Source organism: Felis catus, chromosome A2 (assembly GCF_018350175.1).
Source record: "Felis catus isolate Fca126 chromosome A2, F.catus_Fca126_mat1.0, whole genome shotgun sequence".
NCBI lineage: Eukaryota > Metazoa > Chordata > Mammalia > Carnivora > Felidae > Felis > Felis catus.
This window is the reverse complement of record NC_058369.1, coordinates 50,120,285-50,136,308: the sequence shown is the minus strand read 5'-3', so window position 1 is coordinate 50,136,308 and position 16,024 is coordinate 50,120,285. Positions and strand designations below refer to the sequence as shown.

General features: G+C 48.3%; 1 protein-coding gene across 1 annotated transcript in view; it reads left to right on the top strand.

Annotated features, from left to right (window-relative positions):
* Positions 1–3,299: 3,299 nt before the first annotated feature.
* The window catches only part of SSUH2 (ssu-2 homolog), a 30,901-nt gene continuing 18,176 nt past the window's right edge, over positions 3,300–16,024 (top strand). The window contains exons 1-3 of the mRNA XM_023249984.2: positions 3,300–3,431; positions 15,029–15,127; positions 15,509–15,590. Of these exons, the coding sequence (XP_023105752.2) occupies positions 3,404–3,431; positions 15,029–15,127; positions 15,509–15,590 (209 nt within the window). The 5' untranslated portion in view covers positions 3,300–3,403. The remainder of the gene's footprint in view (positions 3,432–15,028; positions 15,128–15,508; positions 15,591–16,024) is intronic.

Genomic DNA, 16,024 nt, shown 5'->3' with positions numbered 1-16,024 from the left:
CTGGCCACCAGCCAGCTGGTTAATCACCTCAGAGAGTGGTGCCATATTGGGACCAGTGTTGCTCTTTGCTGCTGGCAGACTGAGCATTTAGCTGTAGCCAGGCCAGCACTGCTGAGTGGAAGCCCACGCACAACCTCCAGCCCTGTCACTCTGACCCTCCAGGCAACGACAACAGTGGCTGGTGCCCACCATTGGGTCATGTCATCAACTTGATTACTGAAGTCCCCCTCTGCTGAAGTTGGTGAGCAGCAACATGGGACATGGGATATAAATCTCTTCATATTCCTTATCCATTCAGAGAAATCTATCAGTATACCTCTTCCTCAAACCTCCTGTCACCAATTTTCCGGTGATGTTCCTCCCAGAGTTCCTGACTATCCCGTTAAACCCTTTTCCATAGCCCCTTGGTGTAGACCCTTCCCTTGTGGCCCTTTCTTCTTGCAGGCAAAATGCACAGCCAGGTGCATTGTTAACAGTTCTTCCCCGTCACCTGTCCACAGAATTTCCCATCACCTGTCCTCCAGGGATGCTCCAAAAAGGGTCATTTGGGCTTTGAACACAGTTACACCAGCTCTGAAGCCATTTCTGTTAACATTGTATTACTGCCCACTTTGTGTAACTGTCATGCTTCTGCTTGAATCTTCAGAGAGGCTCAATCAAACAGAAGGAAGCTTTACAGTTTACTCACTAGACAGATACTCCTTTTGGTAAGTTGCAGATGGTCCCCCATTGTGGACCCGCTCTCAGCACGCCTGCTCATCAGTGAGTATCCTGAGAGTCAATTCTGCCACCTTCTCCCCCATGACAGCTATTTAAACACTCGAAGGTATTTGTTAAACCCCTCTATTTCTCTTGCCATCATATTCAACTGCAGTCATACAAGGTGACTTCTTGACTTCCTTCTAAAGCCTCTACCGCCCTGACATGTTTCCCTGAGCCACAACATACCCTCCAGACCCAGAGACCATCCAGTAAGGTTACATAGACTTTGTTTCCAAGAATAAACAAGGTTCACAGTCAGAAATGAATGGGTGGAGTCAACTCTTGGACAGCTCTGTTCGTCCAGTGAATGTTTCATGAGTACTTACCATGAGTAGAAGGGACAGTGATGGATCATACCCATGGACCGCTGAGGACTGGTTCAGGAAGAAGAGCTCTAAGGGACCCACTTCCTGACATCAATGGCAGTGCTACAGAATGACTGTAAGAAGCCTGTCTTCATGCACACAGTTCATGCCTGTCTTCTTCTACCCAAAGCCCCTTTGATACAAGCAGGAGGTGGGAACCAGTATTAGCTTTATGCTGGCCTGGGTCCTAGAATTAGTGAAGCCTGTTCCCGCTGACACCACGAATACTAGGTGGCAATGGGTATATTATTTGCCGTCAGTCACTCTAGCACATGGTTACAGACAGCTTTCCTGCCTTGATGGTTAAGCAAGATTAGAAAAGTCTAGTAGTTGCTTTATTCATCTTCCATGTATTTTAAGAGATGTTTATTAACATGTGCAGCAAGGGACTATCACCCTCTTTGGTCTGCACTCTCATTCTTAAGATACAACTCATGGTTATCTGCATTTCTGCAGGCTCCAGATTTCTGGTGTCTTTAATACTCAACTCTATTTAACATTCTGTTCCTTCTGTTTGCCATTTAAATAATTTCCTATAGTTTCTTTCAAATGCTGCAGAGGGATTTAGGCAAGCATATATTGCTGCTTATAAAGTACTTGAGGTGTAATAGTGGTATATTATTTTAGTTAAGCCATGAGTAGTCTATCTATCTATCTATCTATCTATCTATCTATCTATCTATGTACTTACCCATCCATCCATCCATCCATCCATCCATCTATCCATGTATCCATCATCTATCTATCTATTGTGTTTAGGCTCAAATACACACACACACACACACACACACACACACACATACAGACACAGACACAGACATAGATACACATATACAATATGTTTAGAGTAAAATATATGCACACCCAGGCACACACATTCATGGTAATCCTATTACTATGGAGTCAGTTCTACAAGCACTTAAAAACTGCTTACTGTATAAAGGTTTTAAAAGACTATATCCAGTAGGGCACATACAGTGTCCATAAAAAAAAAAAAGACTATATTTATTTTTCAGGATCTGGGTCTTTCTCATGCACATGCAGTAATGAAACTTACATAACTCTCAAATTTAAGAAATTCAGTGCCCCTGCCAACCATAAAAACCTATTTGAGTCATCTGCCTGTGTTTAAGAAGCATTTGCCAAGTTGTTGCTACTGCTTCTTTACTTTTATTACTGCCACTAGCATTCTGTTGGGGGTAGGCAGTGCGTGATGAGGGTGAAAGAGGTACAGAGAGAGACCAAAGGTACTTTGTGGGGTCCCTTTAAGCCATCAGTGTGTACATTGTGGCCATCCAAGACAGGCCGCTGACAAGTTGGTGACAATGCATCCCTTGGTGAATGCAGTAGTCAGTCTTCACTGAGGAGAATCATGGTACAACCCCACAGCCATTGCTGGCCTGGGCAAGCGGGGTATGGGGTGCTTGCTTTGCCCTATGGAGCAAGGCTTCCCTGGCCAGAGGTGTGGGGGGTCATTGCCAAGGATGCGGGGCAGGTGGCTCCAGCTTACAGCTGTCTGCTTCCACCTCCAGCAGACCCAGTCTAGGTGTTCATTGTTTAGACTCATCCAGAAGAGAGGAGTGATCCTCTAAGCATTGGGTTGAAGCAGTTTCAAACTCCAGTGCAAAAGGCTCTGGAAGAGACTTTGAAAAACCCACAGATACTTCACAGGGGGCTAGGCTGGTGTGGTGAGAGCAGTGGCCATGCTGCCTGGGTTGGAAGCTGGCTCTGTCTGCTACGTACTGCATGGCTCCACCTCATGATCCGAGCCTCACTGCTTCCCCAGTGAGAGGAGGAGGTCAGAGCTGGAGACTTCAGAGACCCCACCCGTATCTTCTCTCCCCCTAGGGGAGGTAACCTCTGTGTGCTCTTACATTTCTCTGTATCCCTTCCCCTGTCACCCCACGACACTTAGAAGGCTGCCTCCAACACATGAGTAAAAGCTAGCAGAGTGGTCAAGAGCTCCGACTTGAGAGTCACACAGATGAGGGTTTGAATCCCAGCTCAGAAAAATGGGCACCAGTGGCTAGAGGCACCGCATAAGAGCCTGGCAAGTAGAAGTTCTTGTGAGTAGGAGCTGCAAGGACCCCTGCAGATTGGGTCCAGAGCAGCAGCTCTGAGGGACACTGTGCTTCCCCGAGATGTTTCCCTCTGTTGTATTCAAATCGGGTAACAATGGGCCCGGCATTCTGGGAGGGCCCGAGGGTGGTCCCTCAGATCCCAGCGGCCTGAGCCCACTGGGAGGGCAGACACCTCCTTGGCTGGACATCTGCACCATGGACAGGGATCTGAGTGAGGACGACAGTAAGTACAGCCGGGAGACCTGGGGCGCCAACTTCTGTGGCCAGCGCTGACCAAAACTTTCCCTCTGGCCTCCGTGCTGTGTCGGGTTCTGGGTCTGTGTTGCTGAGGGCATCCTTCCTTCCTTCCTTTTGCTTGTAAAGCTTATTTGCAGCCTGTTGGCTGTTCTTCCATTATGTGCCTCTCTCTGGACAGTGGGGGAGGATGGTAACAACCAGGAGAACTCTTCTCCCTGATCGCGGTCCAAGTCTCGTGTTCTTCAATCTTCCTTTCTCTGGCTGACAGGCCCCCCACCCCCGCCCCCAGCTACATGTAAGCCAGAATACCTCACTTGGGCTCCGTTCTGAGATGAAGTTAATTTTAAAGAAATGTCATTGATTGTCTTTACTTGTGATCTTCCTCTAGCAAAGAGCTGCTTATTCATTACTGCTTGAGGAACACAGTCCTCGTGACCCCAAGGCTGTCATTCCTGGGACAGAAACACAATGCAATCTAAGGACTATTTAAATAGATGAAGAAGGAAATGGCATTTTAGGGAGAAATGTGTTGTGTTTTAAAAATAAGAGGTTTTTGCTCCTGATCTGGAAGGAGCAGTGTGGTAGAGTATCAGATTGGGGGTTGGGAAGGTGGGGTTCAGGTCCTGACTCTGCTGTGTGATCTCAGGCAAGTCATTTAGCCTCAGTTTCCCCATCTATAAAAGGAGATGGGTCAGGAGTTCTTAATTTGAGGAACATGAAGGTGAGGGCAAAATGTTGTATGAATGTACTTTTCTGGGGGGTGGAAAAGTATTCTCACAATTCATTTGAATCCCCGAGAGGCCTGTGACACTAGTAAGTACGTTTTCACAGTTCCTGAACTTGCTGACTTTGAATGTCCTGCACAGGTCCAACACTGCTGTCTTTAATGTAGGCATCTCAAAGCTTTAAGTTTCAGAGCTGAGGTGAGATATGAAATAAACCCATGTGAAATCTTAGAATTTAAATTTTTGTTGGAATCCCTTTTCACATTGAAGTTGGAGACTGTACAGAGGTGTTTTAGCATGTATTTGAGCAGAATCTGATCTCTGATATATTGGAAATTGTGTATCCATAGTCTTATAAGCTTCTACTAATATTAAAATGCAATTTTTCCTCTTTAAAACACTGCTCATTAGCAGTCTTGCAATTTATAATCAGAGTTTCTCTTAGTAGCAGTGGGCTTGGTCAGATCTGGATTCACATCCAAGCTCTGCCTCCTGATTGCTGGCTGATTTTGCTCAAGTCACTTAACCTCTCTGAGCTACATTTCCCACAATAAAAATGGAGATCATGTCATCTTGAAGAATTGTAGAAGATTAATTGGATGAAAAGTGCCTACAACATTGCTCAGAATAGAGTAGGCATGGAATAAATGTTGACTCTAGAAAAATGATCAGATTATGTGTCCCAGGGCTTTAAAATTAAACTTGCTATTAATGAAAAATATTATCATCTGTAGTGTTTCTGTTCTGGCATCATGACTTTTGGCAAGCCAGGTGAGAGTAGGGTAAACTCTTCAGTTCCCTTAAAATTCTAAACGCTCTGATTCTGTCGTAGGGTCCAAATCTCCATGCTGGTTTCCAATATAATTGAAACTTTAGGTCTATTGCAAGGTATGGGATTATCCAGAAAAGTTTTTATTTTTTAATTTTGAAATGTTTATTTCTTTTTGAGAGAGAGAGAGAGAGAGAGAGAGAGAGAGAGAGAGAGAGAGAGAGAGAGAGAGAGACAAGTGCTCAAGTGGGGTAGGGGCAGAGAGAGAGGGAGACACAATCAGAAGCAGGCTCCAGGCTCTGAGCCATCAGCACAGAGCCAGATGCGGGGCTTAAACTCATGAACTGTGAGATCATCACCTGAGCCAAAGTCAGATGCTTAATCAGCTGAGCCACGCAGGTGCCCCCAGAAAAGTTTTTAGAAGCAACACTGATGAAATCTGAAACTAGGTCAATATTTGCCCAGGTTTCAGAAAGGGAGACTGCTATGGGACTTATGTAATTTAAAAGTCCCTTCTTAGGTAAGAGACGGCTGCCCATTTATCCCAATTGAGTTACCCTCCCCAGTCATGAAAATGTTGTCCCCTCAGTTTTTGAGTCTGTAATGTGGGCAGCTTCAGAGAAAGAATATCTTCTAACAGTGACACACTTTGGGACCAAAGTGGGCATGGATAGAGACGTTCTGGGATGTGGCACCCGTGTGGCAGTCACCATGAAGACCTCTTAGCACTGCCACCATCAGCTGCTGAGACACCTCTGACAGCATTCTTGGCTGGAGGCAGCACCTCCCACCATTGGTTGGGACACCTCCAGTGATGGGCTGGTCCCCCTTCCATAGCCGAGGCCATCATGAATTCTTCTGTACATTGAGTTGACATCTCTTTCCTTGTAACTTTTACTCTTTGGTCTGCATTCTACCCCCCAAGGCTACTTAGAACATGTCTCTTCCCTGTTTAAAATAAGAAGTCTTCAGAGTCTTTTCTTTTCTAGCCTGACCAGGTCCTGTTTTTCTGATGGTCCCAGATGTAATTGTGGTTTCAATCTCTCTTCTCTTAGAGGGAGACATCCCAGACCAGGGATGAAGAAGAAAAATCCCCTCCCTTATTCTAAAAACCATATCTCTTATAATAGAACTTATTTTATTACATACCGAGCTCCCTCCCAGATTTGGTATGCAAGAGCCTCTTCAAGTAAGATAAGGTCCCCATAATTTGAGGAGGGGACTGCTGTGATTCTGGACAATAGGACCTAGGTGGCACCTCCTTTCTTCTGGGCACTGATAGCTGGGGAGTGCTCGGAGCAGTGATCTGAGGCCATCAGTGGCCCACTTCCCTTGGTACCCAGGCCAGCTCTGCTCCCCAAAGGCTTATTCCTTAGTGTTCCCCCCACCCCAGCTCTGAGTTGGAGACTAGAGACTGGGTTAAGCTCTCAGGATACCTTGGTGGGAAAGATGCTGGACTCCTGGCAGGGGCCCAGCTTCTAGGAGCTTTGGTGACTGACTGTGGGGCCTTAGCGTATGTCACCCATCCCTTAGGATAGAGGCACGGCCACCAGGAGTGCAGGTGCTGCCTGCCAAGTTGGCCCTGTCCTCACAGGGCCCATCTGGTCTTTCTTGTAGGCTGTCCTGTTTCTGGAAGGGGCTTGTGGTTCCCACAACTCCTAATGGAAAGATAGGGTGTCCCCTTTGGGTAACAAGGAATAAAAACCTTTAATGAAATCATACTGCAGCTGAGAAAGGGTCCCGAGGACCCTCCCAAATCATTGGCAGAGCCTTCTCTTATCCATCTTCCCAAGTGCTCCTGTCAGCAACCAGATTCCCTGAACCCTCTTGTAGGGAAAGAAGACCAGGGCCATAAAAAATAAAGTGACTTCCCCCCCAGACCACACAGTAGGCTAGCTATTTGTTGCTGTGCTCATGGCTGGGGGAGTAAGGATGATTCATTGATTTGCCTTCCAAGTGTTTAAAGCCTCGTGGAGGAGGCAGACCCCAGATGGACGTTCTGCAAATAACTCTTGGAAAGCCATTTGGCAGAAACAATGGTAGAGAGTGGAACAGAGTACTGAGGGGCATGGGGAGGGGGAACCACACCCGGGCAGGCTTTGCAGGAGGTCAGGTCTGGGCTGAGCCCAGCCAAAGGGGGTGAGGGGTGTGTGTGTCATGGGCAGGAACAGCCAGAACAAGAGCTGGGAGAAATGGCACGCTGCCTGTGCCAGGGGGGAATGCACACATCAGTGTCCCCAGGGGACGAGGCCGCACTTACAAATCCCACCCCCACGTGGCCCTATCTTGGCATGATGACACTTTGACAAAGCAAGAGTTCCACATCCCAGCTAATCGAAAATTCGTTGTAGCATTTGCCGGGGTTTCTCCTGACGCACCAGAGGGCCCGGCGGAACACCAAGGAAAACTTCTCCCGGCCTTCTCCCTGTTTCTCTCGATGCTGGCCTCGCTCCCATGGTGGGCTCTGTGTTTGATCTCCCAAATGTGTTCTCAGTGGCTCCCACCTCAAAGCTCCCACACCCCTGACTCCTCTCTGGAGCCCCAAGCAGGCTCTTCTTTTCGCTTCCCCTTTCTGCTCTGTTCTTTATCCCCACCCTCTCCCCTTCTGCAGCAACTGTTTTCCTTCCTCTCACCCTGCTCTGGGCTGTGTGGGGAGGCTTTTCCCCTCAGGACTGAGGAGACTAGAATCTTTTCTTCCTGTCCCGTGGGTACTCTAGGGCCATTTAACACAGGACCTTCTCTGCTAAAGGCAGGAGCTTAGAATTAGCTGTGGGCAGTAGTGAGCCACTGTGGTGTTTAAGAGATGGCATGGCCCAGTCAGGCCCTCTAGTCTTGCTACAAAGACTTTTATTTTTTATTTTTTTTATTAAATATTTTTTAAGTTATTTATTTGAGAGAGAGACAAAGTTGTGTGCTCACGTGCGTGTGTGTGTGTGTGTGTGTGAGAGAGAGAGAGAGAGAGAGAGAGAGACCCAAGCAGGTTCCACGCTGTCAGCACAGAGCCCGATTCGGGGCCCGAACCCATGAACCGTGAGATCATGACCTGAGCTGAAACCAAGAGTCGGATGCTTAACCGACTGAGCCACCCGGGCACCCCCACTATGAAGACTTTTACATTTTTTTTCAACGTTTATTTATTTTTTGGGGGGACAGAGAGAGACAGAGCATGAACGGGGGAGGGGCAGAGAGAGAGGGAGACACAGAATCGGAAACAGGCTCCAGGCTCCGAGCCATCAGCCCAGAGCCCGACGCGGGGCTCGAACTCACGGACCGCGAGATCGTGACCTGGCTGAAGTCGGACGCTTAACCGACTGTGCCACCCAGGTGCCCCAAAGACTTTTAAATAATAGAGCCAAGTATTTGTTCTTCTTGGCAAAGCAGGATTTTTTTTTTCTTTCCTTTCTCTTGTGATCACCTGACTCTCCTGTTTTTATTATTTTCAATTGTGATAAAATACACATCACATGAAAGTTGCCATCCTAAGCATCTTTAATTGTGCTGTCCAGCGACATTAAATACAGTCCCATTCTTGTGGGAATATGATCACCACCATGCATCTCTCAAGTCCTTTCATCTCTAACCCCTTTAAACAACAGTCCCCCACATACCTCTCCTCTTTGCTGCCAGCCAACCCCATTCCATTTCATGTCTGTGTGGATTTGACCACCTGAGTCTCTCCTGTCCCATCTCAAGTGTACAGATCACAATGTAATTTTGTGCATCGACTGTATACAGGAAGGGGGGGAGGTTCCCTGTCTTAAAGGGTCTCCCGCCCCTGTTGGAGGCGGCAAGGGCCGAAACAAACTAAAGCAAGTTGGCAGTGGGGAGGCGTGTGAGTGGAGACATGGCATGATTTCAGTGCTTTTAAGATGATTAGTACTGGAATCTAAGGCAGAAGATGTGGACTCCTTTTTTCCTCTGGAATAAAGGGAATGGCATTTTACAAAGTGGAAGTTAAAGAGGTTGTCCACTAATTATACCTTGCTCCACAAGAAAAATTCCTTTTGACACAAAAGAAAAATAGCTGGCGGCTGGTGAGCATTACCTTAGAGATGCTTTGCAAAGCTTTCTCAGCAACCACTTGATGACATTTGCACAGAGCAATAGGGTGTTCAGCTAGGTGGAAAGGACATTGGCTTAGCTTTAGGATCTAAGTTTTTGTTTTTAGTTTTTTTAACATTTATTTATTTTTCAGAGATAGAGTGTGAGTGGGGGAGGGGCAGAGAGAAGGAGACACAGAATCCGAAGCAGGCTCCAGGCCCTGAGCTGTCAGCCACAGAGCCTGACACGGGGCTCAAACTCACAAACTGTGAGATCATGACCTGAGCTGAAGTCAGACACTTAACTGATTGAGCCACCCAGGTACCCCAATGGTTGTTTATTTTTGAGAGAGAGAAAGAGAATGAGTGGGGAAGGGTCAGAGGGAGAGGGAGACCCAGGATCCAAAGCAGGCTCCAGGCCCTGAGCTGTCAGCACAGAGCCTGACGCGGGGCTCGAACTCACAAACTGTGAGATCATGACCTGAGCTGAGGTCGGAGACTTAATTGACTGAGCCGCCCAGGCATCCCAGGATCTCAGTTTTAAGTACTCTTTCTTTCTGGCTCTGCTATGAGTGTGTGAGCTCGTTGCCCCATAATCACATCTCTGAGTCTCACCTTGATCTTCTACGAAGCAGGGAAAACAGTGGTTGTCATGAAATGCAAAAGAGATCATGCCCGCACCATCCCTTTGTGAGCCACGGGACACAATGCATGTATTAGGGTGGGGTGGCCGCACTGGAACTCGGCCCTGACCCCATGGAAACAGTGACACGGCTGGGGACCCCCTTCGAAGTGCCCCACGCTGGGCGTCACACAATGACCTGTGACGTCCACGTTCCTGTTGTGCCCGTTGAGATCTGCACAGGAAATGACCCATCTGCCTGTAGGTCAGCCCAGAGTCCTTTATTTTTGTACATAACATAATGGTGAGATTAATTTAGCTCTGACGAATTACTACTGCCCTGAGAGGTCAGGGTGGCTCCTGGTTGATGGATGGAGCTGTGAGTTTCCCACCTCTCATTCTTCCCCTCTTCCTGCCTCTTTGTTTGGTTTCCAGCTGGACATAGCAGCCATATGGCATTTTTCTGTCTTCTAGCACTGGAGAGTATGGATGCCCCAGCAGACCCCAGACTTCCGGGTGGGTGGGGGGCCTTCCCTGGGGAGAGGGCTATGAAGGTCTTGCCTTTCTTTCTGTGCTCGACATTTTCACCTCTTGTCCCCTGGCTTAAAGGAGCACAAAGAAAGAGGAAGTCTCGCCCTCCTCAGGTCCAAGGCATTGACGAAGCATTTATTAAATGCCAGGCTCGGGACCATGAGCTGTGTGCACGCTGTCTCATTAGATGGGCACTAATATCGTCTGCCCTGGTTCACAGCCGGGGGTGGGGGGGGGTTGATTTCTGCAAGGATGGGTGGCTGGCACAGAGTCACGTAGTGCATGACTCAGACATATCAGAGCCCAGGTGTCCAACCACCAATTCTGACTCCAGACACTCTTGGCTACAGTCCAACCCTGACATTCACCCTTAATTCTGATAACTGGGCTCACAGGAGCTGCAATGACATGCATGGGCCCTGACGCCAGACAGGTTCAAATTCCAGCCTCTTTCTTTCTGACCCCCTCCAATGTACCCACACAGGTGAGTGTCAAGGGCAGCTCAAGGGCCAAGTCTGACCCGCTGCCTGTTTTTGTAAAGTTTTATTGGAACAAAGCCATGCTTACTCAATTGTGCATTATCTATGGCTGCTTTCGCCCGAGTTGAGTAATTGAAACAGGCCGTATGGCCCCCAAAATCTATAGTATTTACTCCCCGGCTATTTGCAGAAAATATTCGCAGATCCCTGGTAGCGAAAATAGCTTAAAATGCTAATAAATTTAGTAGGAGCAAATACTGAGAACCAAGGTATGAATAATAGTTCCTGATGAATTATCATGTTGGGGATTTCAGGACACGTTGGCATACACCATTGTGCAGGCCTGGGATGGTGTCTCCTTGCGTCACACCCAAAACTGTCCAAGGTCTCTCACTGGTTCCTGCGCAGAATCATTTGCTTACAAAGTTTAGCTTTCTTGCTCAGAAAGACACTCTCTGTATCTGGAAACACTCTCCTCTCTCAGCTTCCTTTGTACATTTCCTGCAAGGAGAAACCTTACAGATGCATATGCATTTCTTTTTTTTTTTTTTTTTTTTTTTTTTTAATTTTTTTTTTTCAACGTTTATTTATTTTTGGGACAGAGAGAGACAGAGCATGAACGGGGGAGGGGCAGAGAGAGAGGGAGACACAGAATCGGAAACAGGCTCCAGGCTCTGAACCATCAGCCCAGAGCCCGATGCAGGGCTCGAACTCACGGACCGCAAGATCGTGACCTGGCTGAAGTCGGACGCCCAACCGACTGCGCCACCCAGGCGCCCCTGCATATGCATTTCTTATTGTCAGAGGGCTGAGATGTACTCTGAGGGGAGTGGTAGAATGAGATGCTTCATTGGTCTTAATGACACCCCTCCTCCCTCCATTGTTCTCAGCCCACCTCCAAATAGCCTCCGCTGCTCCAATTTACAAGATCTGTTTCTTCTTCTGGACTCTGTTTTTATTAAACTTGAAAGGACAGGACATATTATTTTTATTTTTGTAGAGGGAAAGAGCTATTAGGCTTTCAAGAGCTGAAAAAAAAAAGGAGGGATCTAGGGGGTAAAACAGATCAGCTGTTGACCTGAGTGTGTTCAGTGACTTCATGCAGAGCGAATTTCTTTCCACAGACCACTTATCAACTTACCCTTTTAAAGTCAACTTCCCGTAATCAAATTGGCCACTGGAAAGACAGAGCTGAGTGGTTCTTGTCCGCCAGCATGAGAGCTTCAGGGAATAGGTTTGAGGGGTGGCCAGGTGTGCTGGAGCTGGAGCAAGGAGCGTTTATCCTGCTCTGATTTCACTGCTGTGTATCCTACGAATACTGGAGTAACCTCTCTGAGCCTCAGACTCCTCATGTCAAATGGAGTTAGAAGTCCTGCCTTCTGTATCTCCAGGTGAGAGAGTGGGTGTAGCAACAGGTATGGGGAGGTGCTTTCTGAGTTGTCCAGCATTTCTTGGAGTCAGTGCTTATATTATGCTTTCTTCCGTGCAGTCTCAGGACTATGTGTGTCTCTGCCATAGCCTGGCAGATCAAGCTGAGGTGTTTGTTTGTTTTTTTTTTTTTTTTTTAGTTTACTTAAATTTAAATTGGGGCACCTGCGTGGCTCAGGTGGTTAAGTGTCAGACTCTTGATCTCAGCTCAGGTCATATCTCATGGTTTCTAAGACTGAGCCCCGCATCGGGCTCTGTGCCGACAGTGTGGAGCCTGCTTGGGATTCTCTCTGCCTCTCAGCCCCCACCTCAAAATAAATAACTAAATATTAACAAAATAAATTTAAATTTAAATTTTGAGAATTGAAATGCAATTAACATACAGTGTTATATTAGTTTCAGGTGTATAAGGTGAGGTTTTAAATTTTTTTTTTCAATGTTTATTTATTTTTGGGAAGGTGAGGTTTTAAAAGCAGATATGTAGTGAGTGATTCTTCCACAGGGATCACCTCATGGGAAGTAGGTGGGAAGGACGTGGGCTTTGGAGAGCAACGAGCCTTGGTTTGAATCCAGCTGCATCACTCACTGGCTGTGTGATCTGAGGCGAGCCACAGCCTTTCTAAGTCCATTTCCTCATTGGGAGAATGGATAATATTCTGTGTCGGTTTGGGTCACTCAAGAAGCAGATACTAAGATACTAAGCAGATACTAAGATGGCAGATGTGTCCGAGGTCCCTGGGAAACGTATGTGGAAGGAAAAGAGGAGAGGAGGGAGCAGGTGTGGGCAGGGACCGTCTGCAGGCTAACCGCAGGTTGGACCCCTGTGAGAGGAGAGAAGGAGGGAAGGAAGGAGCCTCAGACCATAGTGTGGCTCTCGGAAAGTTTTGCCAGGTTTGTGGGGAATCCCAGAGCAAAGATTGCCTGATGTGGGGAAAAAAAGGCAGAAGGAAGCCGTTGTGGGAAAAAAAGGCAGAAGGAAATGGCAGGTAAAATTGAATTTCCTGATAATCTGCAGCCCATTGATGAGTACTTGAGGCAGGCAGAGTATGGCATTTCTCTAGGAACTCCCTACTGTCTTGGTGTTGATGCTTTGCTAGTGGGGAAAACAACCTTGGCTTGGAGGTAGTTAGACCTCCCACACCCTGTGAGTCTTCTTTGGCATGTGAAAATTCTTTTTGAAATTCCCCTTTGACTTTACCTTTCCCAACTCCCAAGTATGTGATCAGTCTCTCCTCACCATCCCGGGGCAGCTCTTCCTGCCCATGGGTCCTGTCCCCATGCTTTAATAAAATCACCTTTTTGCACCGAAGACATCCTAAGAATTCTTTCTTGGCTGTCGGCTCTGGACCCCACCATGACTCCAATGCCCGTTAGAGGAAGCTGCACAAAAAACAAGTCTACACCCCAGCGCCTTAAAACAACAATGATGTTATTATAGTTCATGATTTTGTGGGTCAGGAATTTGGGCAGAGTCAGCTGGCTGATTCATCTCCTCCTTGTATCATCCATTAGGGTCAGTTTGGGCTGCTGTGACAAAACACCATAGACTTCCTGGCTTAAACAACATGTATTTCTCTAGTTCTGGAAGCTGGGAATTCTAAGACCAAGGCACCCTTAGACCCGGTGTCTGGTGAGAGTCCACTTCTGGCTTGTAAACAGCCACCTTCTCACTGCATGCTCACTGGGGAGAGAAAGAAAGATCCTTGGCCTCTGGGCTCTGTCTTTTCCTGGCAGGGCACGAATCCCACCACATAACCTCATCTCAACCTAATCACTTCCCAAGGGCCCTACCTTGTAATACCATTCAGGGTTTCAACATATGAATTTGGGGGGACATGCAATCCATGACAGGGTCACTCAGTGGTATTCAGCAGGAAGCTGGTCTGGCCTGGCAGGTCTGTGATGGCTTTGCTCAGATGCCTGGTGGCTCGGTAGGATGGTGGAGTGGCTGACAGGCTGGGCTCCACTGGGCCCCTCTGCATGTAGGCTTATAGTCTGCCTGTAGTCCATGTGGTCTCCCCAGGAGGGTAGCTGATATATACATGGAAGTTCAGGGCTCATGAGGGAGTGCTCCAAGAGGGATGCTCCAAGAGAGTGCTCCAGGAGGGAGTGCTCCAAAAGAGAGTGCTCCAAGAGGGAGTGCTCCAAGAGAGTGCTCCAGGAGGGAGTACTCCAAGAGAGTGCTCCAAGAGGGAGTGCTCCAAGAGGGATTGCTCCAAAAGGGAGTGCTCCAAGAGGGAGTGCCCCAAGAGAGTGCTCTGAGAGGGGGTGCTCCAAGAGGGAGTGCTCCAAGAGGGATTGCTCCAAGGGGGAGTGCTCTGAGAGGGAGTGCTCCAAGAGAGAGTGCTTCAAGAGGGAGTGCTCCAAGAAGGAGTGCCCCAAGAGAGTGCTCTGAGAGGGGGTGCTCCAAGAGAGTGCTCCAAGAGGGAGTGCTCCAAGAGGGAGTGCCCCAAGAGAGTGCTCTGAGAGGGGGTGCTCTGAGAGGGAGTGCTCCGAGAGGGAGTGCTCCAAGAGACAAGAAATAGAAGCTGTGGTCTCTTCATGTTTCCCCCATGTTCCCTTGCTTGAAGCAGCCTCAAGCCTGTGAAGGTTCAGGGGAGGAGATAACAGATACACCACTTGAAGACAGAAGCAACAAAGAAGTATGGCCGTCTCTAATTCAGTACCTGTCTCCTAGGGTCGTGGAATATGATCATGTTTCTATATGATCATCTGTCATGGGGGACTGGCACAGAGTAGGTACCCAGCAAACAGGAGCTGCCATTCTGAATGTTTTTCTCATCATTATTATTATCGCTGCCCCTATCACACCCCCACCCCATCCCCGCCTGCCCTACAGATGTGTTGTGTGTCCCATGGTGCCAGAGTGAGATTGGCTTGTTAAACTGTCAGCCTTTTTGTAACACGCCCACCCTGGCTTGTCAGCTTCCAGTGAAGTCACCACTGACTCCCCTCCTCCCAGAAGCTCAGGACTGCCTTCCTTCCACAGGTGTGGCGGACCTCAGTTTTGAGGCCGAGAGTCCTTTGGCGCCGCCAGCTGAACTCCTGGAGAGACTGCCCAGCTATGACTGGCTTTTTCAAAGAGGTGGTAAGTCTGTCGGGTCTTGCTTCCTACAGCCTCTTCCTGGGGCTTATGCTGGTTGCGGAGACCTATCTGGAACAGGCCAGCGCTGGGATACCGCCCCTTTCCCCTGGGGGGCCCTGGGAAGCCTCTTATCACCATTGGGAGGGACAAGGAGCACATAGGGACATCAGCCCTGTGTCCACAAACATTCCATGACCATATCCACAGGTATTTAAGACTGGAATCATGCTGGTTTGAGAACCACTCTTCTTGCATTAGATACATTAGCATTTCCCTTTGTCTCATTCAACCTCCCTTTCAACCAGTCTATTCTTCCTTCACCCTGCAAATACCTGTGCCTTTGAGCTAGGCTGTGGAGCCCCTGACTCCTCCCCTCTCCTCCAGGACAGCAGATAATGTTCCCACCTTTGGAGGCTCCAGGGAGACCCCTGGAGCAAAGGTGCTGGTCCTCGTTCCTGGAGCACAGGTGAGCTGTGGTGCCATCACACAGGATCATGTGCAGTGACCCTCACATCACCCCCACCCCCACTGTGCCAAGAGCCCTCCTCGCGGATTTTAGGGTCTACAGATCTCAACCCTGACAGTGCATCAGGATCCCAGACCTACTGGATCAGATCCTCCAGGGACAGAGGCCAGGAATGTGTACTTTACCAAGCAAGCTCTTCAGGCTGTTTGGCTACCAAGCTGCGGTCGAGAAGCACAGTGTTGACCAGGGGTTGGGAACTGCAGCTCCCTGGGCCAAATCCAGCCGCTGCTTGCTTTTGTAAATCAAGTCTTACTGGAGCAGAGCCATGCCATTTATTCACATACTGTCCGTGGCTGCTTTTGTTCTGCAACAGCACAGGTGAGTGAATGAGGCAGACTGTATGGTCCATGAAGCCTAAACTGTTTAGTCTCTAG